Source organism: Carcharhinus amblyrhynchos, chromosome 15, assembly GCF_965287045.1.
Source record: "Carcharhinus amblyrhynchos chromosome 15, sCarAmb.v2.hapA, whole genome shotgun sequence".
NCBI classification, from domain to species: domain Eukaryota; kingdom Metazoa; phylum Chordata; class Chondrichthyes; order Carcharhiniformes; family Carcharhinidae; genus Carcharhinus; species Carcharhinus amblyrhynchos.
Window position 1 is genome coordinate 25,701,958 of NC_137338.1, and position 26,667 is coordinate 25,728,624.

Sequence of the window (26,667 nt, forward strand, 5' to 3'; positions counted from 1 at the left end):
GTATCCCTCCTGTGTCACATCAACATAGTAAGGAGCCTCTCAATACCAGGTTAAAGTCCAATAGGTTTATTTGGTCGCACGAGCTTTCAGACCGCTGCCCCTTCACTCACCTGATAAAGGGACAGTACTCCGAAAACTGGTGCTACCAAATAAACCTTTTGGACTTTAACCTGGTGTCGTGAGACTTCTTACTGTGCCTACCCCAGTCCAACGCCGCATCTCCACAACGTGCATATCAACATAGAAACTCTACAGTACAGAAGGAGGCCATTCACCCTATCGGGCCTGCACTGACGTTCTGATAGAACATCCCACCCAGGCGCTATCCTCATAATGCCATATATTTATCCCATTAATATCCAGAACTTACACATCTTGAGACACTAAGGGTCTATTTAGCATGGCCCATCAACCTAACCTGTACATCTTTGGACTATGGAAGGAAAGCTGAGCTCCCGGAGGAAACCCATGCAGTCTCAGGGAGAATGTGCAAATTTCATACAGCCAGCGCCCAAGACAGCAATGCTAATTATTGGGCCATTGTACTGCCATCACTACCATCCTTCGTTATGTGCAAGAATCAAAGTTTGACAAAGTCTCAACTGCAGATATTGTCTGAGCCTTGTATAGTTTAAGTGTAATACTTCTTCTGTGGTTGATTGTTGCTCCAAGTAATACAAACTGAACATAATTTGCTTTCCCTTTTTCCTGCTCACGTTGCTTTGATACAATTAAAGAGTCATTAACAACAACGCCATATTTCTTATTTAACCCATTATTTTTAATAGGTGTCACTTTAATTTTGACCTGTAGTCACTGTTTTTAGATTGCAACAATGACTAACTTCAAAAAGAGCATTTCATTAAAGTGCTTTGAGATTTCCTTCAATCATGAAAGAAATATATGCCTTTTTGGTGTAGACGTACTTTCTGTTTACTGACTTCCAAGTGCATGACACAGCTTGTCAGCATGAGTTGATAAATATTTTAAAAATGCTTTCTTCAAGACCACTTAATTTCCACTGAGACTGCTCACTTCCAGCTCTGCTGTCTTGTATGTTGACAGGATTGGCCTTAGCTGTGTCGTCCAGTGCTGTCAAATAACCTTTTGCCACTTTTGTGGTAAAGGAAAATGTGAGCATTCACTTCATGTCAAGTGGCTGGAACTATATTGGCTTTTTTTTAATATATTTCCATTTTTTTTTCCCCCCAGTGACTACACTTCCCCTTTGGTTTTAGTCACGAAAAACATTGGGTTAAGATGATGGAAACTAACTTCACTGAGAAACATTCCAGCTGTCAGGACATTACTGAGCATTATGTTATAGTTAGCTTTATGATTGTGCACCAAACTATTATTTCAATGAGTTAAACTTGATAATGTCCTTTCCTTTGCGAGCCACAAATGCTGTGAGTTAGTAATATAATGATTCTTAGCCATACCCCCATAGGAAAACACAATACTTCTGTGACTGTGTCAGCTTAGACATATTTAACTGTTGTCATATGCACCACAGTGTTGACTGTTTGAAATGCAAAAAAATGTTGCTCTAAAATCTTTGCATTAAGTAGGAAATCTATTTAAATAGACGTTGGAGAGTCAAATTCTTTTGACCTAATTAATGTATTAAACTAATCTTGGAGAGGTAACAGAGCAAACTGTTAAAATGATTGAATAATTCTGTATTAAATTATTTATTTAAATTACAGGTGAAAGAGAGCACTGTTAAATTGGTATCATTAAAACTCGAGCCTTGGACAACATACTGCCTGCATGTTCAGGTTTTCAGCGTTACATTTGACGTCAATGGACAATTTAGTCGTGTTGTATGTGAAAAGACTAAAGGTATGCTTTTAATTATTTATCTTCTGAAATATTAGTAGTAAGTTGCATCAAGTAATGGAAAATCTCCTTTCTCACCTCCACCTTTACCTTAAGGTGTAGTTCATTCTCTTACATTTGACGTGGAAGCTAAAAAAGTAATTCCCTAGCCAAATGATTGAGCAGGCCACTGTTGTAGTTGCAGAATAATTTTGTACTGCAACTTTTTTTGTGTTCCCATCTGGGCTACATTGATGAAAGAACAGGCTAGCTTTTTATGATAGTGGAGCATTCGTTTTGACTTCTTTCTTCATTCAAGGGATGTGGGCTTAGTTAGCTAGGCCATATTCAGTGACAGTCCCTGATTGCTGTTGAGAAGATGGTGGTGAGTTGATGAGGCATGGGTACACCCGCAGTGCTGTGTGGGAGGGAGTTCCAGGATTTTGAACCAGCAACAGTGAAAGAACAGTAATATATTTCCAAGTCAGGATGTTGAGTGACTTGGAGGGGAGCTTCTAGGTGGTGGTGTTCCCATTTGTCTGATATCCTTGTCCTTCTAGATAATAGTAGTCATGGGTTGTAAAGGTGCTGTCTAAGGAGCATTGATGAAGTCCTACAGTGCATCAGGTATATGGTACAGACTGCTACTGTACCTCAGTGGTATGGAGTGAATGTTTGTGGAAGGGATGCCAATCAAGCATGCTGCTTTGTCCTGGATAGTGTCAAGTTTTTTGAGCACTGTTGGAGTTGCACTTCTCCAGGTCAGGGGCGAGGATTTCATCACTCTAGTGGAGGATTCTTTGATGGTGACCTAACTTCTTAAAAACTTGAAAATTACTTTTGAATTAAACTAGCAGAGGCAAGGTCCCTGCTCAAGATGTAACCAAAATAAAAATCATACAAGACAAGCAAAACATTAATCTATGGCTGTCAGGAAGCCTTTGGTTGGTCAAGTAGCTCTGGGTCAGTGCTACAAGACCCCTCAAGATCTGAGGCCTTGAGCCAAAATGCAGTACAATTATACCTTTTGTTATCTAAGATACTTTTTGTAATTAGCATAGATTCAATTTGATTCCATGTCAACATGTTAGTCCAAAACATGACAGATTACCTCAGCCAGTTGCAATATGCTACTTGACATGATATTCTATTCCCTTTGGCAAGACTCACTTCCTGTTGCTATGTTGCTAAGGATGCCTCTATCCTACTTCTATTCCCTAGGCGTATTGCCAAAACAATCTGATCGTATCTGCTTTGGGTTCATAGACCCTTTTTCATGTCTGGACAATAGATACTTTTTATTCAATACACTGTGTTTCAATAATTGTCCTGGGATTCAATATTATAATGTATATTCTGCTGACTAATGGCTTCCAGCTACAGAACATTTGAGTTCCTATCATCGTTTCTGCAGCGCTTATGTTTTGACTAAGATGAACAAATACATTAAATATATTAAAAATGCTCAAGTATGTTAAAATACATCACTAATAGTTTAATATATAGATACTTTAAAAATCATATCTCACTTTTAATTCTGTTACTGCATTCACATATGAGCAAACTGTTAACATCTTGTTGTGTAAAGAAAATCATTTTAACTCTTCCCCTCCAAGTTATTACTAAAACTAAAAATCTTCTAGCTGACCTAAAATCTCCTTCCACAATCACACTCTTGTCTTTTGTCTCACAGATTGTGGACTCGCTTTGAGGAGACAGGAGGTGAATTGCTTGCCATAGGATTCCTAGTTTCTAGCCTGCTTTTGTAGCCACAGTATTTGTGGCTAGTCCAATTGAGTTTCTGGTCAGTGGTAACTTGCTGCCACCCTGTCAAATGTGGCCTTGATATTAAGGGCAATTATTCTCACCTCACCTGTAGAGTTCAATTCTTGTCCCAGTTTGAACCAAATCTGTAATACAGTCAGGAACTGAGTAGCTCTGGTGGAACCCAAGCTGCGTGTCAGTGAACAATGAACAGGTTATTGCTGCTTGATTGCACTGTTGATGATCCTTTATGACTTCATTGATCGAAAGTAGACTGATAGGGCAGTAATTGGCTAGGTTGGATTTGTCCTTTTTATGTACAGATATATCTGGACAATTTTCCACATTGTTGTAGCTGAACTGAAACACCCAGTATTAGTACTACATTGGTAGTGCCACACAACACAATTGAGGGTATCCTCAATGTGAAGACCAGACTTCGTCTCCATCAGGTGTACTGTCATGGTTAGATACATCTGCAACAGGCAGATTGGTGAGGATGAAATCAAAATGGCGCTGGAGGGTGGTGACTTCTTGCAAGCTATGCCCATCATACCCTCTAATTCTATCTTTCACTCTTGATCTCTACGTTATAGTAAGTTGACATATTTCTACACCCTAGCTATCACTGTAACATTACATTCCGCACCATCTTTCCTTCCCTATATACGGTATTCTTTGTTTCTTGCATGCTATATAAACAATGCTTTTCACTGTATACTAATACAGTGACAATAATAAATCAAATCAAGAATGCTTTTCGCATCTTGTTGATTCCCTCGCTACCTGCTGCTGACGCAGTCTAGCAGTTATGTCTGTTAGGACTCAACCAGTTTGTCAATAGTAGTGTTACCAGGCCACTCTTGGTGATGGATATTGAAGTCAGCTGCTTCCGATGCAGCCTACTGTACATCAGAGGGACCAAGCGCAGACTGGGTGACCGCTTTGCAGAACGCCTTTGGTCCGTCAATAAGCAGGACCCAGGTCTTATTGTGGCTTGCCACTGCAACACACCACGGTGCTCTGTTGCCCATGTGACTGTCCTTGCCTTTTGCAATGTTCTAGTGAGCCCCAACGCAAACTGGAGGAACTGCACCTCATCTTCCTTTGGGCACTTTACAGCCTTCTGGACTGAATGCCTGAGATCAACTACAGAGCATGAACTGTACCCTCCACCCCACTTCCATGTATTTCATTTCATTTCTTCTTTTATCTCATTCATTCATTTTTATCACTTTTTATTCTGTTTTTCCATTTCTCCAAATTCAATATTCAGTTTGACTCCAAATCCATACATCTCCTCATTTCAGGGCAGCAGACAGATTCCTTAAGTAGTCCCTTAATCTATATCTCTGTTCGGCCATTCACACATTCTGATCACTTACTGGACATATGGACACTTTTAGCACCTTTCTCACTCTTTAGTTTTTCTTTGTGCAATTACCCTCTCCTCCCCCCTCAACACCCTCACAGTATAAATCTCATCTGATATTCTTTGCTCTCAGCTCTGACAAAGAGTCGTCCAGATTCGAAACAAAATGCTGAAAAAGCTCAGCAGGTCTGACAGAATAGAGCCATTGTTTCAAGTCAGGAAACATTGACCCTAATCTCTCTCTACAGATGCTGTCGGACCTGCTGAGATTTTCCACCATTTTTCTGTGTTTATTTCAGATTCCAGCATCCACAATATTTTGCCTTTATCGTATCTCCTTACATGGCTTATTTTGATAATGCGTCTTGAAAAGGTTTATTTTAAAGATGTTCTATAAGTATAAGTTGTTGTGAAATGATTCTCAAGAAATAGTAACCATTCATAACTGAAAAAGTAAAACTGATCATGTTTTTAAATTTCTTCAGGTACAGCTCCATTGTGGCAAGTTTTTGTAATGTTCCTCATCTCACTAGTGATTGTTTTTGGTGTGGTAGTGGGATGCTTCTTCTTTATATATTACACAAACAGGGGCATAAAGTATGTCTTCTTTCCTCCTCATACTTTGCCAGAGCATTTACAAGAGGTACGTATCCTTTCTTCCAGTCTGGATGTTGAATTTTGTTTTCAAAATAAAACTTGCTTTTATAAATAAGAAGGAAAAATCTGAAATTGTGGAACAAACTGTTGAAAAATTAATGCATGTTTATGTAAATTACATGCAGGCATACAAAATCAGAGCAGCAGTAAGCCATTTAGCCCCTTGATTGTGCTCTACCATTCAACAAGATCATGACTGATCTGTTTGTCTCAAGTTCTGCGTTCCCATCTAACCCTGATATCCTTTGATTCCCTCAGCCTATGGTTAAGATCAAGTGCAGTATTGACATGCTGTGCTTGCTTGAAGTCATTAGGTTATATTTTAGCTTCATTTTTAAATTTTTAAACAATTTTTAAAAGCTGCATCTCGGCCTTTTGGCTAAGATGCAAATGAGATCAAGCCTTGGAGGAGGAGCTATGCCTACAGTAATCAACTTGGATCATGTAGATCAAGCCTAAGACAGTAGGTGAGAGCCCTGTCCTGTTAGCTTGGATCGGGAATGTCTCAACTTGTTCAGACTCTAAATTGGACTTGATTTGATTGAATTGGAATAAAAACAAAAGAAACAAATAATTTATTTGAAGTCATAAATATGGTACATTATTGTCACGATTGACAGTTTTGAGGAGCTTTTTTTTACGCTGAGTATGGTGTAGCAATGTTTTGAGTGTCGACATCTAGCTTGTAAAGTGGCAACATTACAATCAAAATACTGCATCTGGTGCATTGTCATTTTTGGTTAGTTGGAGACTAATTGGTTTACTACATCTTTTCAGGAAGGTAAAGAATTGCATTTAGTAAATTTCCTAAGAAATGTGGAGTACAGTTTAGAAGTATGGTTCACAGAAGTTTTTTATTTAAAGATCTCTAGGTAGCAAACATTTTTTTCATCAACTCCAGAGGTTTGCATTTAAAACTATTCCCCATGTATATATGGCATTGGGGTTTTTGGCGATAAATTACTGAAATAATCAGGACCCTGAAGGGCCACTTGTTGAGCCAACAACTGATCTGTAATTTGATCACATCTAATTTAGTAGCAAAAGACAAACAAGCAAAAGCAGGTCACAGTTTGAGTGGAGTCTACCTCTCTGTTAAGGGTGTTAGTCTTGGTTTAATAGCAGCATTCTTATTTCTAAATCAAAAGGTTGTAGGACGGTTCAAACTCCATTCCAGAGACTAGAGCACATAATACAGGTTAACAGTTTGCAGTATCACTGAGAAACTACTGCACTGTTGGAAGTACATTTTATAATTGAGATATTAAACCAAAGTACAATATGGCCCCACAAGTGGAAATCGAAGATCTTCGGGTACTCCTCACAGGAGGGCCAGATATGCTCCTGATGTCCAATCCAATATATTTCTGTAAACCAACATCACTAAAATAAATTCTGTCCTGTATCTCATTACAGTTTGTGTGACCTTGCTCTGACCAAATTGCCTGCCATAGTTTCTTTCGTTAGAACACTGAGCACACTTCAAAACATACTTAATCAACAATAAGACACTCTGATGTCTTGAGTTTGTGCAAGACAGAATGCAAATGGAAGTCCTTTCCAACTGTGGCACAGTGAATAGCGCAGCTGCTCACAGTGCCAGGGACGTGGGTTTGGTTTGTGGCTTGGGTCACTCATGCAGAGTTTGCACGTTTTCCCATGACTGTGTGGGTTTCCTCTAGGTGCTCCAGTTTCCTCCCACAGTCTGAAAGACATGCTGGTTAGCTGCATTGGCCATGCAAAATTCACCCTCAGTGTACCTGAACAGGAGTGTTGCGACTAGGGGATTTTCACTAACTTCATTGCAGTGTTAATGTAAGCCAACTGCTAACACTAATCCCATAAACTAAAAAAAAACTTTTTAGAAATACACAATCATAGCTATACAAAAAAAATTACAACTAGTCATTAAATCGATCAGTCATATTCATTGCCTTCTTCCCTTTGTTTTACTGTTTCAGTATTTCAGTGAACCTCCCCAGAATGCCTTCCTTGAACTGGCACCGGAGGAAGATGACGAGGAGTGCTGTGACCAGCTCAAAGTCATTTTTGAAACCGAAAGCTTGAATTCATACTCCAGTACCTTAACTTTATCAAATATTGAGAATGAGAAAAATGATCAAAGTGGTCAAACCAGTTCAGATTCTGGACAATTTTCTAATGAAGGAAGTTCCAAGAGTGATGGTATTGAAGAATTGGATGGAAGAGCACTAACAGAACTAGATCTAAGTACAAAGACCATGTCCTATTGTGATTAAAACTTCCATTAAGCCTTAACTTTGTTTTTCAGGTAAAATGTTTGCTCAAGCTGCCGTAAGCAAGTGTGTTTGAGAGTATGAGTTGTCCCTAGCTTATTTAGTATTTTGGTGCTCAAATGTTTTTAACATCCTAACATTTACCACTGACGTGAAACTGAACTGGACCAGCCATATAAATACTTTGGCTACAACAGCAAGTCAGAACCTGGGGACTTTGTGGAGAGTCATTCACTTTCTGACTTCCATAGTCTACCAGGAAAAATCGGGAGACTGATGGAATACTTCCACTTGCCTGAATGAGTGCAACTCCAACAACACTGAAAGCCCTGCAGGACAGTACAGCCACCTTAATCATTCACTCCATCCATGTCCAATTCACAGTGACAACAGAATGTACCACTTACAAGATCCACTGCAGCAACTCACTTGCTTCTTAAAACAGCACCTTCCAAACCTGTGACTGTTGCTATCTTGAAGGACAGGGGCTGCTGCACGGGAACAACCACCATCAGCGGGTTCCCATCCAAGTTGCACACTATCCTGACTTGGAACTTAATAGAAGTCATTAGGCCAAATCCTGAAACTCTCTCCTTGACGTTGCTGTTTGGGAGCATCTACACCAAGTGGATTGCAACAGTTCAAGAAAATGGTTCACCACTACCTTTCAAGGAAAATTAGGATTGGGCGGCAATACTGGCTTAGCCATCTCTGCCCACCACCTGTGAAATAATATTAAAAAGGAAGTAACAGCTTTAGTTCATTGTAACAGATTGTTTCTACAACTCAAGTGGCAGACCTGTAACCATTACTTTGTTATACAGACTGAAAAACCTACTTTAGGTGTATATCAAGTTTCTAATTGCACAGCTGGATCATTTTCATAGCTCAGATAAACTTGTTAGAAAAATGGGCCCATAACTTCCTGCCTCCCCAGTGTTGGATTTGGGAGATAATGCCCAACAGTGTGCTGTAGAATCCCTATGAGGCTCCCAGCTAAGGAAAAAATCACTGCTAACTTCAGAGTCACTATTATAAAGACCCAGCCTCACATAGTACAACCCCTTCCCAACCGCCCCTTCCACACGATGACTTGATCCAGCCAGGTCTGACCACCCCCCTCAGCCGAATAACCATCACTGTCCAAATCCCATTCGCATCTTAGAAACTTGCCTTCTCCCTTTCAATGGCACCTTTAAACTCATCTGTCTTACAGCAGCTACTGCTGTACAAAAGGGGATATGTCCTCTTTCGCTGCTGAAACTGGGAGCCCTGCTTTGCTGCTTGAGTCTCAGCCTTTTTTGAATAGGCCCGATGAGACAGGCACTTTAGAATTTAAGCGCAGTTAAGCTGGTACAGAGTGGCAGTCTGCTGCTGACTGCCAATCCAAGGAAGTTTTTTATTTAACACAGCCACCATTGGACTGACCTGAAATTCTAGTAAATGCACTGGTAGCGTAGGAGGTGCAGAAGCTATGCCAAATGTTTTGGTATAATGATCGCAGATGTTCAGTGTTAAAGTTATTTAAGATTACTTTTTAAAAACATTACGTTGTCATTGTTGATAAAATCTGTAAGACTGTTGTTATCTGGAATGTATTGTCTGAAATTAGAAAGGGAATTTAATGAACATCTGAAATGATAAAAATTCCCAGGGCTTGGAAAGTGAGATTAATTGGATAGCTTTACCAAAGAACCAGTGCACGCACAAAATGCCAAACGATTTCTTTTCCTGCTGGTATCATTGTTTGATTCCAAGACCCCTACAGACACTGCACTTTGTCATACTGAGCCATAGGGAATAGCAGGTTGTAGGTCACGATCTGGTTCCTGTTGTGTGAACTGACCTCAGCCAGATTACCAATGAAATGTTCCAGTGCACTTCCAGGTGCATGACAGAGGGAAGGAAAAAGACAGTCTTGTTCATGCTTGGGTTTGCTGTTCTGGGACAATAATCCTCCTCATCACAACCAAACTGTATGTGCCTTGGAGAAAAATTAAACTTTGAAACAATGTTGTTAGGGATTGTAAACAGTCGCGAGTGCATGCTCTGGCATAATTGATCCAAGAATCCCCTTTCATGGGGTGCACAAGAATAATCTATAGAATTTCCACTATGTAGCTTCAAGCTGCTCAGTTTTCAGATCACACATTCATTTAAACTCTTGGGATTCTTCTGTCTATCCAATGAACTCTCCAACAAGGTCTTTTTCCAGGAATAGATACAGTTCTCCAAACACAATTTATAACTTTTTTCTGAATAATTTTTTAATAAAACATATTGCTGTCAAGATCAGTGGTTCCCAACCTTTTGCTTAATGTGTACCATAGATCGTCATCAAAAGCTTTTGTGAACCACAAAGCACACAAGCCTTTTTAAATTTTTTTTTACAAAACCTCTGGCTGATGGGAGTTGAACTTGTATATCAATGGGTATTAAAAAGACAGCTATTTCTAATAGTTTATGATGTACACTCAAATATATTGTGGATTATAGTACACCAAGGTGTTTGTGAAGCAAATTACATTGTGAATAATGTAACATTGATTATACATATAAAGTACACACACATTTCCCTCCGGGCCACCTGTAATATCCTTGGACCACATTGGGAACCACTGGTCTCGGTCTAATGTGTACTACATTTGCAAGCATGGGTTTTCTCTTCAACAATCCTGAACATTTCATATATTCCTTGTTGCAGTTTCTCAATTAATTGGGTCAAGAATCTGGGTTTTCTCTCAATTTTCTTTTCATTTGCCATGTTTATCTTATTGTATGCACATTTGTATTTTGTAGAGACAGTAGGAAAAAATTGAGATGAAATTCTTTCTCATCTCAATCTTAAATAAGAGCTCCCTTTAGTTTTAAATTATGCTGCAGGTCTAGATTTTGCTGCAAGGGGAAACATCCTCTCAGCGTCTATTTGGCCAAGCCCCCTCTGAATCTTAATACTTTAATAACATCACCCCTTAATCTTCTAAATTCCAGTAAGTATGGGCCCAACCTGTTCAGTCTTTCCTCACAAAATATCTGCAGAATTAAACATTAAGCTGAATGTAATAAAATGTTCCAAAACACTTTGCAAAAGCATTATTACATAAAATATGGTATTGAACAAGCAGATTTGAGGACTGGTGAACAAATGTTTGGTTAAGGCACAATGGAACAGTGGTTAGCACTGCTGCCTCACCACACCAGGGACCTGCGTTAGATTCTGGCCTTGGATGATGGTGTGGAGTTTTCATGTTTTCTCTGTGTCTGTATGGGTTTCCTCCGGGTGCTCTGGTTTTCTCCCACAGTCCAAAGATGTGCAGATCAAGTGGGTTGACCATGCTAAATTGCTTCCTAGTCTCCGAAGGTGTGTAGGTTAGGGGTAGGTGTGTTGAGGAAATGGGGCAGGGGTGGGCCTGGGTAAAATCCTACGTTGGAAAGTAGGTGCACACTCGATAGGCCAAATGGGTCTTCTGCACTGTAGGGCTTCTATGAGATCTAAGAAATTGGAGTCTTGAATAAACCATCTGTAAAAACAGACAAGATCACTTAGTTGCCATTCCTAAGCTGGTAGGTTTTTAAGTTTATTTATTAGTGTCACAAGTAAGGCTTGCATTAACACTGCAATGAAGTTACTGTGAAAATCCCTTAGACACCACATTCTGGAGCCTGTTCAGGTCAGTGCACCTAACCAGCACATCTTTCAGACTGCGTGTATCTGTTTGAGATTCCTCTGGTTGCTGTGGTTTCCTCCCGCAGTCCGCAAAATGTGGTGGTTAGGTGCATTGGCCATGCTAAATTCTCCCTCGGTGTACCCGAACAGGCGCTGGAGTGTGGTGACCAGGGGATTTTCAAAGTAACCTCTTTGCAGTGTTAATGTAAGCCTACTTGTGACACTAATAAATAAACGTAAACTTTAAAATGGATGAGAAAGAGGAGAATTCTGAGTTTAACTGTGTCAACTAGTTGTCTACTGTCTGGAACCAGTAAACTACAGTTATAAATCGGAGCTTATACACTTTTTCTGTCTAATTAGTTGCAGTATCATATCCAAACTGTTGCAACTTAAACTATCTTAAAATTACTTTTGATTTCTACTTGGGTATCTGTGCACCCCCCTCCCCTGCCCCAAACCTTTAACATCTTACAGAGGTAACTTCAAAGAACATCTCAAAGGAGGATGGAGAGGTTTAGGAAGGGAATTCCTGAGCTTGGGACCCTGGAAGCACTGCCATGGTGGCAATTAAAATCAGGGATGTACAAGAAACTAAAATTAGATGAGTGCAGATATCTCTGAGGATTATAGGGCTAGAGGAGATTGCAGAGACACAGAGGGGTGAGATCTTGGAGGGATGTGAATTTTGACTCCCAGTTGAGCAATGGCTTGGTTTTAATGTAGATCTGGATCCACACGTGCGATGGGCGAACAGCAGTTGGTGCAGGTTAAGTCATGGGCAGTAGAGTTGATCTCATGTTTACAAAGGGTAGAATATGATAGGTAATCCAGGAGTGTGTTGTAATTGTCAAGTTAACTGTAAAAACATGGATGAATGTTTCAGCAGCAGATGAGCTGAGACGGGATGGAAGGAAGGTGTAACTGAGCCTGTTATCACTCATCCTCTGTGATATTAATTTTTGAATGAATGGTTTTTGGCTGTTTCCAAATGGATACTGTCCTCAACACAATAATTTGTGTGGCAGGGTTAATGAAACTGCCCATTGTTCCAAGTATGAATGGCATGGTGACACAGCACCAGGGACCTGGGTTTGATTTCCAGCTTGGGTCACTGTCTGCGTGGAGCTTACATATTCTCCCCGTGTCTGTGTGAGTTTCCTCTGGGTGCTCCGGTTTCCTCCCACAGTCCAAAGATGTGGGAGTTAGGTAGATTGACCGTGCTAAACCTGCCCCTTAGTGTCAGGGCAACTAGCTAGGGTAAATGCATGGAGTTATGGGATAAGGTCTGGGTGGGATTGTGGTCGGTGCAGACTCGATGGACTGAATGGCCTCCTTCTGCACTGTCGGGTTCTATCATCTAATTAAGGACCATGGCTTCAATGATTGAGATAAAAGAGCAAAAATGTTGCAAGTATCCACTCAGGGGAGAGCGAATAAACAAAAAGGAAAATCCATGATGAGATGAAAAGCAAGAATGATGAACAAGAAAAGAGATGATGGTACAAGGCAAAAGGAGAAGCAATGGTATGTGAAAAGCCAAAAGATGGGTTTAGAGGAGCAACAAATGGCAATAGCAGAACCAGCAAGTTGCTGTGTGTAAACATGAGGACAGTGACTATGAACTAGTTATGGAAATCCAGCTTGCAGGTTGTAATGTGCCTAATTGAAATATGATAATGTTCCTCAAAATTTCATTGGGCTCTATTGGGACAGTGTTGGAGATTGAGATCAAAGTGGGGCAGAGAACTAAAAATGGCAAGAGAACAGAATTCTGGGGTCCTGCTTTGAGACAACTGAGTTATCCAGCAATCTAGATTTGGCCTCACCATTGGAGAAGAGATAACATTGCAAGCAGAGATGGTTAGCTCATTTGGCTTGCCATGTGAACCTTTTTCCTCCAGCCCTAGCTACAAACTGCACTTGTGAATTCACTTTAGAGAACATTTCAATGTAAATCATGCCAAAACCTATTCTGCGGGCCGTCAAGTCTGAAATTCAGCAATTGTAAATAAGATGTATAATCACCAAACAATAATGCTCTTTGTGACTCTTACATTATCTAGTTCCTCAATTAGAATCAAACCAATGTGCCAAATAATCCACCAAATTCATAGCTGGTTGAATTCTTTGTAGCAATTGGTTCTGGTTCAGTTTTACCAATTACTTTGAGCAGTAGCACAGTGATCTCAATAACAAATCAGAGACCATGGGATGGGATTGCTGGCCCCAAAAACGGAAAATCCCACCTGAGGTCTACGGACATTACCATGGTACTCTCCTTGCCTGCTCCAATTCCTGTGGCAGACAAGATGGTAAAATTCACTGCCATGTTCGTGTCAATGGCTTTTCTTCCTCAACCAAACATAAGCTGAGAACATATGTCATAACAGAAGTTGATGCTTCCTGTCATGAAAGCACCATAGATCCACATTTAAAAGTTAACTTTTAACCTGGCACGGTGACACAGTGGTTAGCACTGCTGCCCCTCAGCACCAGGGACCCAGGTTTTATTTCCAGTTTGGGTCACTGTCTAAGTGGAGTTTGTATGTTCTCCCTGTATCTGCGTGGGTTACCTCCGGGTTCACCGATTTCCTCCCACAGTCTGAAAAACATGCTGGTTAGGCACCGAACAGGCACCAGAGCATGGAGACTAGGGGAATTTCACAGTAACTTCATTGCAGTGTTAATATAAGCCTTACTTGTGACTAATAAATAAACTTTTTTTTAACTTCAGTTAAAACAGATTGTGGTAAAACACTGAAAGATAGTTTCCAATGTCTGTTGCACCTTTTTTTCTTACAGGGAGGTTGCAGGAGGAACCAGCAAGGTGAGGAAGGTGAATTGAGTACAGTTTTCCCATCCTCACACTGCAGTATGATGGTTCTCATGTGGAGGAACGGAAGACAGTGGACATCTATCGTATACCCTACTCAAGAGTGATGCCTCATCAGCAACTGTCTCCCAGCCCTTCCCACTTTGGCCCAGACCACCTTCCACTTTTGATGGAAGATAGTGACACAGTGTTAATATCAGTGGGCTAATATTCCAGGGGTCCACACTAATGCTTTGGGCTCTAAGTTCAAATCCCACCATCAAAGCAGCAGCTAGTGGAATTCAATTAGTAAACCTGAAATTGAAAATTTGTTTCTGTAATGGTGAGCATGAAATTTGTTGTAAGAGTCACCTGGTTCATTCATGCCCCCTTAGGGGAAAGAAATCTGCTGTCCTCACCTGGTCTGGCTTATATGTGATTGCAGACTCACAGCAATATGGTTGACCCTTAACTGGCAAGCCCACTCAGCTCAAGGGCAGTTAGGGATGAACAATAAACGCTGCCCTTGCCAGCAACACCCATATCCCATGAATGAATGGGATATTCATACTTGGGCTAGGCCAGGGCAGTGGATTTGGGGGCAAAGCTGCAATTCACACATATCCATAAAATCAGGCAAGATGCAGGCCTGACCTGGTTGATGTCAGCTCGGGACTGGGAGCAGGATTACAGCTATTCATGCCAGAGAACAGATCTGCTGCAAGAACACCACAGCTACTTGCAAACTCTGAGCTCTATCAAACACTTTTTGAGCCTGGTTTGCAGTGGGCTGAACACCCTTTGTCAGGAGGTTGGGCAGAGGCTTTGACAGCCATCCTGTTGATAAAGTCAGTGTATTCCATGCCTCTTCCAGAACTCTCCACTCACCTGACGAAGAAACAGCGTTCTGAAAGGTAGTGGTGTTTACTACCAAATAAACCTGTTGGACTTTAACCTGGTGTTGTGAGACTTCTTACTGTGTTTACAGTAGTCCAACGCTGTCATCTCCACAACATGCCTTCCTACTTACCAGTGACACAGACTCTGGTGACATTCTGGAGTACCGTGCTTCTGACACATGGTGGCAGCATATCCCACAGTGATGTCTGCCTGTGCCGATCACATAACTTACACAAGATCATTTTGGTCTTAAACTGATAGATTTTTATTGGCTCTTGTTGAATCAATGTGCCTCAATGTTAGTCTTGGATAAAGGTTTACTGCTTCTGTGTTCAGTAAGAAGTCTCACAATACTAGGTTAAAGTCCAAAAGGTATATTTGGTATCCTGAGCTTTCGGAGCACTGATCCTTCATCAGGTGATCTTTGCTGACTGTTTGCTGCATTGCACTACTCAACTGAATAAAAGTCCCATTGAATGTTGCAGCCTTGTCCGTTGTCCTTTGTGCTCACAGGTCCATGGGGATCAATCCTAGGCATCACTGTTCTCTATGTGGAGGACACCACTTCATCATGGGGCACTCTATTCACCAGCAATCCTACAGCGTGCTTTAATTGCCCCAGTGGTCCTCTCCACCACCTCCCAGGTTACATAAGAAATAGGAGCAGGAGTAGGCCATCTCGGCCTTCGAGCCTGCCCTGCAGATCATGGCTGACCTGAAGTGGATCAGTTCCACTTTCCCGCTTTCTCCCCATAACCCTTAATTCCCTTGTCTATCAGAAACCTATCTACCCGTGACTTATATATGTTTAGCGAGATAGCCTCCACCACTTCAACGGGCAGAGAATTCCAGAGATTCACCGCCCTTTGAGTGAAGAAGTTCCTCCTCAACTCTGATCTAAACTGCCCCCCCCCTCCACTTATCTTGAGGCTGTGCCCTCGAGCCCTGCTATCCTTTCTAAGCGGGAAGAATCTCTCTACCTCTACCCTATCCATCCCCTGCATTATCTTATACATCTCTATAAGATTCCCCCTCATCCTTCTAAACTCCGAGTACAGACCTAGTCTATTCAGCCTCTCTTCATAGTCCAACCCCCTCATCTCCGGTATCAGCCTAGTGAACCTCCTCTGCACTCCCTCCAAGGCCAATATATCCTTGTGCAAGTGCGGCAACCAAAACTGCTAACGGTTCTCCAGCTACGGCCTCACCAGTACCCTGTACAGTTGTAGCAAGACCTCCCTACTTTTATATTCTATCCCCCTCGCTATAAAGGCCAGCATTCCATTCGCCTTCTTGATCACCTGCTGCACCTGCAGACTGGGATTTTGCGACTCGTGCACAAGGACCCCCAGATCCCTCTGCACCATAGCATGTTGCAGCTTTTCACCTTTTAAATAATAATCCCTCCTACTATTATTTCTTCCAAAGTGGATAACTTCACACTTGCTAACATTATACTCCATCTGCCAGGTCCTTGCCCACTCGCTCAGCCTATCCAGATCTCTCTGCAGACTTTCCACACCCTCCACGCAATTTGCTTTTCCACTCATCTTCGTGTCATCAGCAAATTTCGTTACCCTACACTCAGCCCCCTCCTCCAGATCGTCTATATAAATAGTAAATAGCTGAGGCCCCAGCACTGATCCCTGCGGCATTCCACTAGTTGCCAACCGTCAACCAGAATAGCACCCATTGATACCAACTCTCTGCTTCCTATTAGACAGCCAATCCTCTATCCACACTAACACCTTACCCCCAACTCCGTGCACCCTAACCTTCTGTAGCAACCTTTTATGAGGCACCTTATCAAATGCCTTTTGGAAATCTAAAAACACCACATCCACCGGTTCCCCTCTGTCTACCGCACTAGTCACATCCTCATAGAAATCCAATAAATTCGTCAAACATGACTTCCCCTTAACGAATCCTTGCTGCGTCTGCTCTATCAAGCCATTCTTTTCTAGGTGCCTTGCCATTTCTTCTTTGATGACAGATTCTAGCATTTTTCCAACTACAGACGTTAAACTAACCGGCCTATAATTTCCTGCCTTTTGTCTGCTACCTTTTTTAAACAGCGGTGTAACATTAGCCGTTTTCCAATCTTCCGGCACTTCCCCAGAGTCCAGCAAATTTTGATAAATAATTACTAAGGCATCCACTAACACCTCTGCCATTTCTTTCAGAACGCTGGGATGCATTCCATCCGGTCCTGGGATCTTGTCCACCTTCAGTCCCATGTCCAGGTTGCCATGTGTGCCTTGTCTGCAGAATCCATCTATTTACTCCTCCCTGTTGAATAACACGTACTGGCAGAGTGAAAGGCAAAGATGCTGTGACTGCTTAGCCTGAGCTCTCTGTTAATATGCAGGATTCTTCAGCCAGCATTGCAGAGTTCGTCCTGCGCTCACTGGCTCCCAGCGTGAGAACATATCAACTGGTGTTGAAAATCATAAAGGGTTTGGACAGAGTAGACTGAGAGTTAGTGGAGGAAAGGTTGAGAACTAGAGGACACCAATTTAAGGCAACTTGAAAACAAAGTTGCTGAGGCACTGGCCTTAATTTCCAGTCTTCTTTCAACTCAGAGGGAGTGCCTGAATTGCAAATGTTACACACCCATTTCAAAATGGATTGCAAAGATAAGCCCAGCAACTATAGACCAATCAGCTTAATTTTGGTAGTGGGGAAACCACTAGAAAATATACCTCATAACAAAATTAATAGTTGCATGGACAAATGTTAATTAAGAGCCAGCATGGATTTGTTAATGAATAAAATTTATTTACCTGACTTTTTGGAGTTTTTTTTGAAGAGGTTACACAGAGGGTTGATAAGGCAATAATGTTAATGTGGTGTTCATAGACTCCAAAAAAGCATTTGATGCAGTGTTGCTTAACTGGCCTGCGATCAAAGTTATGGCTCATGGGATAAAAGCCATGATGTGGAGATGCCGGCGTTGGACTGGGGTGGGCACAGTAAGAAGTCTCACAACACCAGGCTAAAGACCAACAGGTTTATTTGGGATTACGAGCTTTCAGAATGCTGCTCCTTCATCAGGTGAATCACTCACTGGATGAAGGCGTAACGCTCCAAAATCTCATGGTTCCAAATAAACCTGTTGGACTTTAACCTGGTCTTGTGAGAACTTCTTACATGGAATAAAAGGAAGAATGGAAACATCGATGCAAAACTGGCAAAGTGACAGAAAACAGAATAATGGTTAATGTATGTTTTATAGACTGGTGAGTCATTGGGCTGAATTTTCCCATCCTGCCCACCATGGGAATCTTAGCAGCTGGAAAATCCCATCCATAGAGTCATACACTGCAGAAAATGCCCTTCGGCTCATCGAGTCTGCACCAGCAGTAATTATCACTAAAGTCACATTAATCCCATTTTCCTTGCCCCATATCCTTGAATTGCTTATCCAAATACTTGTCGAAGGTTGTAAGGTTTCCAGTCTCAACTACTTCTGCAGGCAGAGCATCCCAGATTCCATAGAGAAAGCATGTGCAAGGGTATTTGGGAAAACAAAATCCCCTTGTGTATGCCTTCTCTATGAACAGTATGCTCTGTCTGTATAGTGTGCAAGAAACAATACTTTTCACTGTATGCTAATACATGTGAAAGTAATAAATCAAATCAAAGATCAAAAACAATCTCTCCTTTCCCTAAAACTATGCCTCCTCGTGATTGACTCCTCAACCACGCTGAACGCTGTTTCTTATTCACTCTGTCCATAATCTTATACACCTCAATCATGTCCCCCCTCAGCCTTCTCTGCTCTAAAGAAAACAATCCAAGTCTATCTAATCATTCATTCTAGATCAAATACTCCAACCCAGACAACATCTTGTTGAACCTTCTCTTGCCTCCCGTCTAGTACAATCACACCCTTCCTATCGTGGGATGAGCAGAACTGCACACAGTGGAGTGACTTAGGGTTCAGCATTGGGATCCTTGCTCTTCCTAAGATATATAGAATGGACCTTTGCGATCGTCCTTGACTGCATTGGTTGGAGCGGGGTTACGATCATTAACACTTCTCAGTTTCAGCAAAAGAGTCAGTGGAGCGGAGTAAAAGTCCTAGAAAACGATAGCATATTGCAGCAAAATAACGGTATAACACATTTAGAACATTAGTCCTGGATCTTTGACATTTGTGGGCGGCACGGTGGCACAGTGATTAGCACTGCTGCCTCATAGTGTCAGGAACCCAGGTTTGATTCCCGGCTTGGGTCACTGTCTGTGTGGAGGCTGCACAGTCTCGCCGTGTCTGCATGGGTTTCCTCCGGATGCTCCAGTTTCCTCCCATAGCCTGAAAGAGGTGACGTTTCAGTGCATTGACCCGAACAGGCATCGGACAGTGGCAACTAGGGGAATTTCACAGTGACTTCAATGCAGTGTTACTGTAAGCCTGACTTGTGACTAATAAATCAATGTTAAACTTTTGAATAAGGGCACATAATGTTGACTAACGCTAGTCTGCCTTAGTGCACATTTCCAGCAAATTCCAGCTCAGTGTAAGCGGAGGTCAAGGCTCCCCCCTCAGGTAGATGTAAAATATCCCACGGCGATATTTTCCAGAAGAATAGGGAGTTTATTCCTGATGTCCTGAAGATTTTCCTTCAAATGAACATCATAGAAAATATTATCCGGTCATTGTCTAGGGATTTTCCGTGTGCCCTCCCTGCAGCACCCCCCCCCCCCCCCCCCCACCTCCCCCCACCCCCCAATGGCAATTGTATAAGATATTGGTGAAGCAGAATTTGGAGTATTGTGTGCAGTTTTGGTTACCTAATTACAGGAAGGATATTAATAAGGTTGAAAGAGTACAGAGAAGGTTTACAAGGATGTTGCCGGGACTTGAGAAGCTGAGTCTTACAGAGAAAGGTTGAATAGGTTAGGACTTTATTCCCTGGAGTGTAGAAGAATGAGGGGAGATTTGATAGAGGTGTATAAAATTATGATGGGTATAGATAGAACGAATGCAAGCAGGCTTTTTCCACTGAGGCTAAGGGAGAAAAAAAAACTGGAGGGCATGGGTTAAAGATGAAGGGGAAAAAGTTTAAAGGGAATATTGGGGGGGGCTTCTTCACACAGAGAGTGGTGGGAGTTTGGAATGAGCTGCCAGATGAAGTGGTGAAAGCGGACTCACTTTTAACATTTAAGAAAAATTTGCACAGGTACATGGATGAGAGGCATGTGGAGGGATATAGTCCAGGTGCAGGTCAGTGGGAATAGGCAGAAAAATGGTTCAGCACAGCCAAGAAGGGCCAAAAGGCCTGCTTCTGTGCTATAATGTTCTATGGTTCTATGGCATCTTCTGCGGCCATGATGTGGAGATGCCGGCGTTGGACTGGGGTAAACACAGTAAGAAGTTTCACAACACCAGGTTCAAGTCCAACAGGTTTATTTGATAGTAAACCCACTAGCTTTCGGAAACACTGTTCCTTCGTCAGGTGTGTGGAAGGTCAAATCTTCTGTGGCAACAGAGATGGCCCAGCATTGGCTGGTGCCAGAATCTTCCAGTACCACTGTTGTCAAAGGATTTTTCCATTGTTTGCACTGCCACTGGGGAACCTACGGCAGGGCTCATCATCAGCGGGACTGGGAGATCCCGCTGGCCGGGAAGGTTGGAAAATTTCAGCAGCTATCTCACTGCTGCTTGTGGGAGTTGCTATGTTTAAATTAGCTGTCCCATTTCCTACACTTTGAAAGTATTTCATTAGCTTTTAAACATTTTTTCACTTTCATGCGATGTGGGCCAGCACTTTTTTCGCCCATCCCTAACTGCCCTTGAAAAGGTAGTGGTGAGCCACCATCTTGAGCCACTGCAGTCCCTGAGATGTAGGTGCACCCACACTGCTGTTAGAGAGAAAGTTCCAGAACCCAGCCACAGTGATGGAATGGTGATATATCTCCTAGTCAGGATGGTGTGTGTCTTGGAGGAGAACTTCCAGGTGGTGGTGCTCACATGGACCTGCTGCCCTTGTCCTTCAAGGTGGCAGTGGTGAAAGAACAAAGAAAATTACAGCACAGGAATAGGCCCTTCAGCCCTCCATGTCTGCAATGACCATGCTGCCCAACTGAACTAAAACCCCTTATCCTTCCGGGGACCATATCCCTCTATTCCCATCCTATTCATGTACTTATCAAGATGCCCCTTAAAAATTACTATTGTATCTGCTTCCACTACCTCCTCCGGCAGCGAGTTCCAGGCACTCACCACCCTCTGTGTAAAAAACTTGCCCCGTACGTCTCCTTTAAACATTGCCCCTCTCACCTTAAAACTATTCTGCCTCGTAATTGACTCTTCCACCCTGGGAAAAAGCTTCTGACTATCCACTCTGTCCATGCCTCTCATAATCTTGTAGACTTCTATCAGGTTGCCCCTCAACCTCTGCCATTCCTGTGCGAACAAACCAAGTTTCTCCAATCTCTCCTCACAGCTAATGCCCTCCATACTAGGCAACATCCTGGTTAATCTTTTCTGAATCCTCTCTAGAGCCTTCACATCCTTCTGGTAGTGTGGTGACCAGAATTGAACATTGTATTCCAAGTGCAGCCTAACTAAGGATCTATAAAGTTACAACATGACTTGCCAATTTTTAAACTCAATGTCCTTCTCCACCTGCATTGTCACTTTCAGTGGCCTGTGTACCTGTGCACCCAGATCTCTCTGTCTATCAATACTCTTAAGGGTTCTGCCTTTTATTGTATATTTCCCATCTGTATCAAATCTTCCAAAATGCATTGCCTCACATTTGTCCAGATTAATCTCCATCTGCCATCTCTTCACCCAAGTCTCCAATCGATCTATATCCTGCTGTGTCCTCGGATGGTTCTCATCGCTCTCCACAATTCCACCAACCTTTGTTTCGTCCGCTAACTTACTAATCAAATCAGTTACATTTTCCTCCAAATCATTTATATATAGTATGAACAGCAAAGGTCCAGCACTGATCCCTGAGGAATGCCACTTGTCACAGCTCTCCATTCAGAAACATATTCTTCCACTGCTTTCCTCTGTCTTCTATGACCGAGCCAGTTCTGTATCCATCTTGCCAGTTCACCGCTGATCCCGCGTGACTTCATCTTCTGTATCAGTCTGCCATGATGGACCTTGTCAAACACTTTACTGAAGTCCATACAGTCAACACCCACTGCCCTACCCTCATCAATCATCTTTGTCACTTCCTTGAAGTTAAGAAGGCAGGACCTCCCCTTCACAAAACCATGTTGCTTCTCACTAATACGTCCACTTATTTCCAAGTGGGAGTAAATCTTGTCTCAAAGTATCCTCTCTAATAATTTCCCTACCACTGACATAAGGCTTACCAGCCTGTAATTACCTGGATTATCCTTGCTATTCTTCTTAAACAAAGGAACAATATTGGCTATTCTCCAATCGACTGGGGAGGTCCTCCCATTTTGAATTTGTGTCCTTATATGCCCTGTTTATGAGTAGAACTCCCACTCACCTGACGAAGGGGCAGCGCTCCAAAAGCTAGTGGCTTTTGCTACCAAATAAACCTGTTGGGCTTTAACCTGCTGTTGTGAGACTTCTTATTGTGTGATCTCCCCTGTAACCAGTGAGGATGCAAAAATTTCTATCAAGGTCCCAGCAATTTCCTCCTTTGCCTCTCTTGGTATTCTGGGGTATATCCCATCAGACCCTGGGGACTTGTCTACCTTAATGTTTCTCAAGAACCCCAATATCTTCTCCTTTTTGATCTCAATATGACCCAAACTACCTACACTTCCCTCTCCAGACTCATCATCCACCCGATCCTTCTCTTTGGTGAATACTGACATAAAGTATTAATTTAATACCTCACCCATTTCCTTTGGCCCATCGCATAGATTTCCTCCCCTGTCCTTGAGTGGGTCAACCCTCTCCCTGGTTACCTTCTTGCTCTTTATATATGTATAAAAAGTCTTGGGATTTTCCTTAATCCTGCTGACCAATGACATTTTGTAACCTCCTTTAGCCCTCCTTACTCCTTGCTTAAGTTTCTTCCTACCTTCCTTGTACTCCACATTTTCTTCATGTGTTCCCAGATTCCTAGCCTTGGACATATACTTATTTTTTCTCTTTGGCTAGGCTCACAATAGCTCTCATCATCCAAGGTTCCTGAAACTTGCATTAATTATCCTTCATCCTTACAGGAATGTGCGAGCTCCGAATTCCTATCAATTCACACTTGAAAGCCTCCCACATGACAGATGCCTTCCCCCAACTTAGCACCTTCATTTGAGGACTGCACTTATCTTTATCCATCAATACTTTAAAGCTTACTGAATTGGGGTCACTGTTCCTGAACAGCTCCCCTACTGAAACGTAGACCACCTGGCAGGGCTCATTCCCCAATACCAGGTCCAAAGAACAAAGAACAACACAGCACAGGAAACAGGCCCTTCAGCCCAACAAGCCCACGCCGCCATTTTAACATTCAGTGAGTGCCTCATTCCAATCCTTCTTCTACCAATGACTTTTGCCTACGCCTCTTGGACTCCACAATAAAGGTGTGCAAATTTAGAGAATTGTATATGTGCGCCAGATTAAGGGAGGTCTAATTTAGGGACAATTTGTTAACACCAATCAGCCTAAAAGCACGTTTTTGGGAGGAAACCGGAGCACCCGGAGAAAACCCACACAAGCCTCCAATGTTGTGACCACACCCTTCTGATTCCTGAGTTTTACCCATATTGTCTCACCTCATATTGCTGAGGTGTCCTCCACTGTACAGCTGTGATATTCTCCTTAACCAGTAGTGCAACTCCCCCTCCCCTTTTATATTCCCTCTATCCTGCCTGAAACATCTGTATCCTGGAATGTTAAGCTACCAATCCTGTCCCTCCCTTAACCAAGTCTCTATGGTGGCAACAGCATCATTGTTCCAAGTACTAATCCAAGCTCTAAGTTCATCAGCCTTCCCTGTTACACTTCTCACATTGAAACAAATGCCCTTCAGTCCACCAGAACCTCTTTGATTAGCAACCTCACCCTACCTGCTCTTTCTCTGAGCCTTATTGGCCCTATTCTCTAGTTCCCCTTCAGTTAATTCACCTTTGGTTCCCACCCCTCTGCCAAACTAATTTAAATCCTCTCGTGTGACACAAGCAAATCTCCCATCCAAAATATTTATGCCCTTCCAGTTTAGATGCAACCCATCCTTCTTGTATAGGTCCCACCCTGAAACCCTATACCAGCTGTTTAGCTATGTATTGAGCTGTACCAACTTCCTATTTCTAGCCTCACTAGCACGTGGCATAGGGAGCAATCCTGCAATTGCAGCCCAAAAGTCCTGCTTCTTAACTTTCTATCCAACTCCCTAAACTGCTGCTGCAGGATCTCATCGCTCTTCCTATCTATGTTGTTCGTACCAATACATACCACGACCTCTAGCTGTTCACCCTCTCCCTTCCAAATGCTGTCTGCCTGTTTGTGGGTTTGGAAGGTATTGCATAAGGAACCTTGGTAAATTGCTGGAGTACCTTGTAGATGGTACACACCATCGTCAGTGGTGGAGGGAATGAATGATTGAATGCCAATCAAGAGAGCTGCTTAGCCCTGGAAGGTGTTGAGTTTCTTGGGACAATCAAAATCCATGAAAGATGAAAAATAAATACAAATCTTTTTCTTATTTATCTGTGGGATATGGGCATCGCTGGCTGGCCACCATTTATTGCCCATTGCTTGTTGCCCATGGAGAGCAGCTGAGAATCAACCACATTGCTGTGGCTCTGGAGTCACATGTAGGCCAGAGCAGGTAAGGACAGTAGATTTCCTTCCCTCACGGACATCAGTGAACCAGATGGGTTTTTCCAATAATGGTTTCATTGTCACCAGTAGATTCTTAATTCCAGATTTTTTTTTATTGAATTCAAATTCCAACACCTGCTGTGGCAGGATTCGAACTCATGTCCCCAGAACATTAGCTGAGTTTCTGAATTAATAGTCTAGCGATAATACCACGAGGCCATCGCCTCTCTATTTTCTAATGAGACTTCTTAATATTACCACTGGATGGCAGTAATAAGCTTGCATAAATAATTAAGCAATATAATGGAGATTTAAAGCTTAACCTAAATTATTATCTTCTATTTTAATTTGCGTGGCTGAAGTACCTTTTAGACTCCCATGAATAGATGTTATTAAAAACACGATTGTCTCTTCTTGGGTTGAATTATCTACTTAATCCTCTGAGATTAGAGTCTAAAATAGGTCAGATTATACAGTTAAATAACAAAGAAAAAAATCATATACATGGTCTGGTTCACTCTTCCAGCTTCCAAACTGCAAAGCCTGCTCAGTTAAGTCCAATTTTCCCTGATCATTGCTCAGCTTTAGCCTCAAGCCCTGGCTCAGATTTACAGTTGACTTTTACAAGAAAACTCTTTGTAGGGTTACATTTTCAGACACTGAAACTGTATTGGGGACAGTGCTACTGATGCCAGAGATTGCCCCAGTGGGATAAACCAGGCCTCCACAGTGCCTGCATGGTGCTCCATGCTGGGAAGGACATCCGCACGGATATTGACTGCCTGCCCCAGAACCCCTGAACCGGTATCATCATGATGCCACTCAGCCACAATGGCCACAATGGGTCCACTCAATGTATTCACTTGTCACTCACCTACGAACAGGCCTTTCAGCTACAAGAGGAACCCAGAAAAGGGCTGGTTTGAAGATGCACCTTCACAGAGTTCATTAATGAACACAAAAGGTATTTGTTAATAAGAATTGTATAGTGGCCTCATGGTGCTGGAGCAAGGCAGCTTCTTGCAAGCTGTGCCTAGCATACCTTCTAATTCCATCTTTTACTCTCATGCTTCTAAAACTTCATTCTAACTCTTTTAAACTCTCTCTACACTCTAGCTATGACTATAACACCACATTCTGCACTCTCTCATTTCCTCCTCTATGAATGGTGTGCTTTGTCTCTATAACACGCAAGAAACAATATTTTCCACTGCATACATGTAACACATATGACAATAATAAATCAAATCAGATCAAATCAAATGACTGTATCTAACTCCCAAAATGCCTCTTTCAGCAAGGGGATGATTCCCAGAATCTGAGTCCCGATTGGTCACCCAGACCAGATGACCCTTACTCTGCTGTGTTGCCCTAAACGGGGACATTCACTACAGTTAGGCATCCAACTTGCAGATAAGGCCCTTCAAAATAATATTGCAATGTCTCTGGAAGTGCCCTGGATTTGACAGAGTGTTGCTGCATCCTCATCGGGGAGGACACAGGATTGGATGACCTGTCCACACAAAGGCTGCAACATGTCTAGGGGCAGCAGCTGTTGTGCCTCTGGCTCTACAGCACGACAGAGAAGTGGAGCAGAGACTGCAGAGACTGCAAATTCCATGTGATGCCCTGTGGCAAGTTGAAAGTTGA

General features: G+C 42.3%; 1 protein-coding gene across 2 annotated transcripts in view; it reads left to right on the forward strand.

Annotated features, from left to right (window-relative positions):
• LOC145353164 (interferon alpha/beta receptor 1a-like) overlaps positions 1-10,373 on the forward strand; it is a 28,473-nt gene extending 18,100 nt beyond the window's left edge. For both annotated transcript variants that reach the window (XM_080203618.1, XM_080203619.1), the window contains 3 exons: positions 1,710-1,845; positions 5,443-5,600; positions 7,576-10,373. In XM_080203618.1, coding sequence (XP_080059744.1) covers positions 1,710-1,845; positions 5,443-5,600; positions 7,576-7,872 — 591 coding nt within the window. In that variant the 3' untranslated portion in view covers positions 7,873-10,373. The remainder of the gene's footprint in view (positions 1-1,709; positions 1,846-5,442; positions 5,601-7,575) is intronic.
• The last annotated feature ends 16,294 nt before the right edge of the window (positions 10,374-26,667 follow it).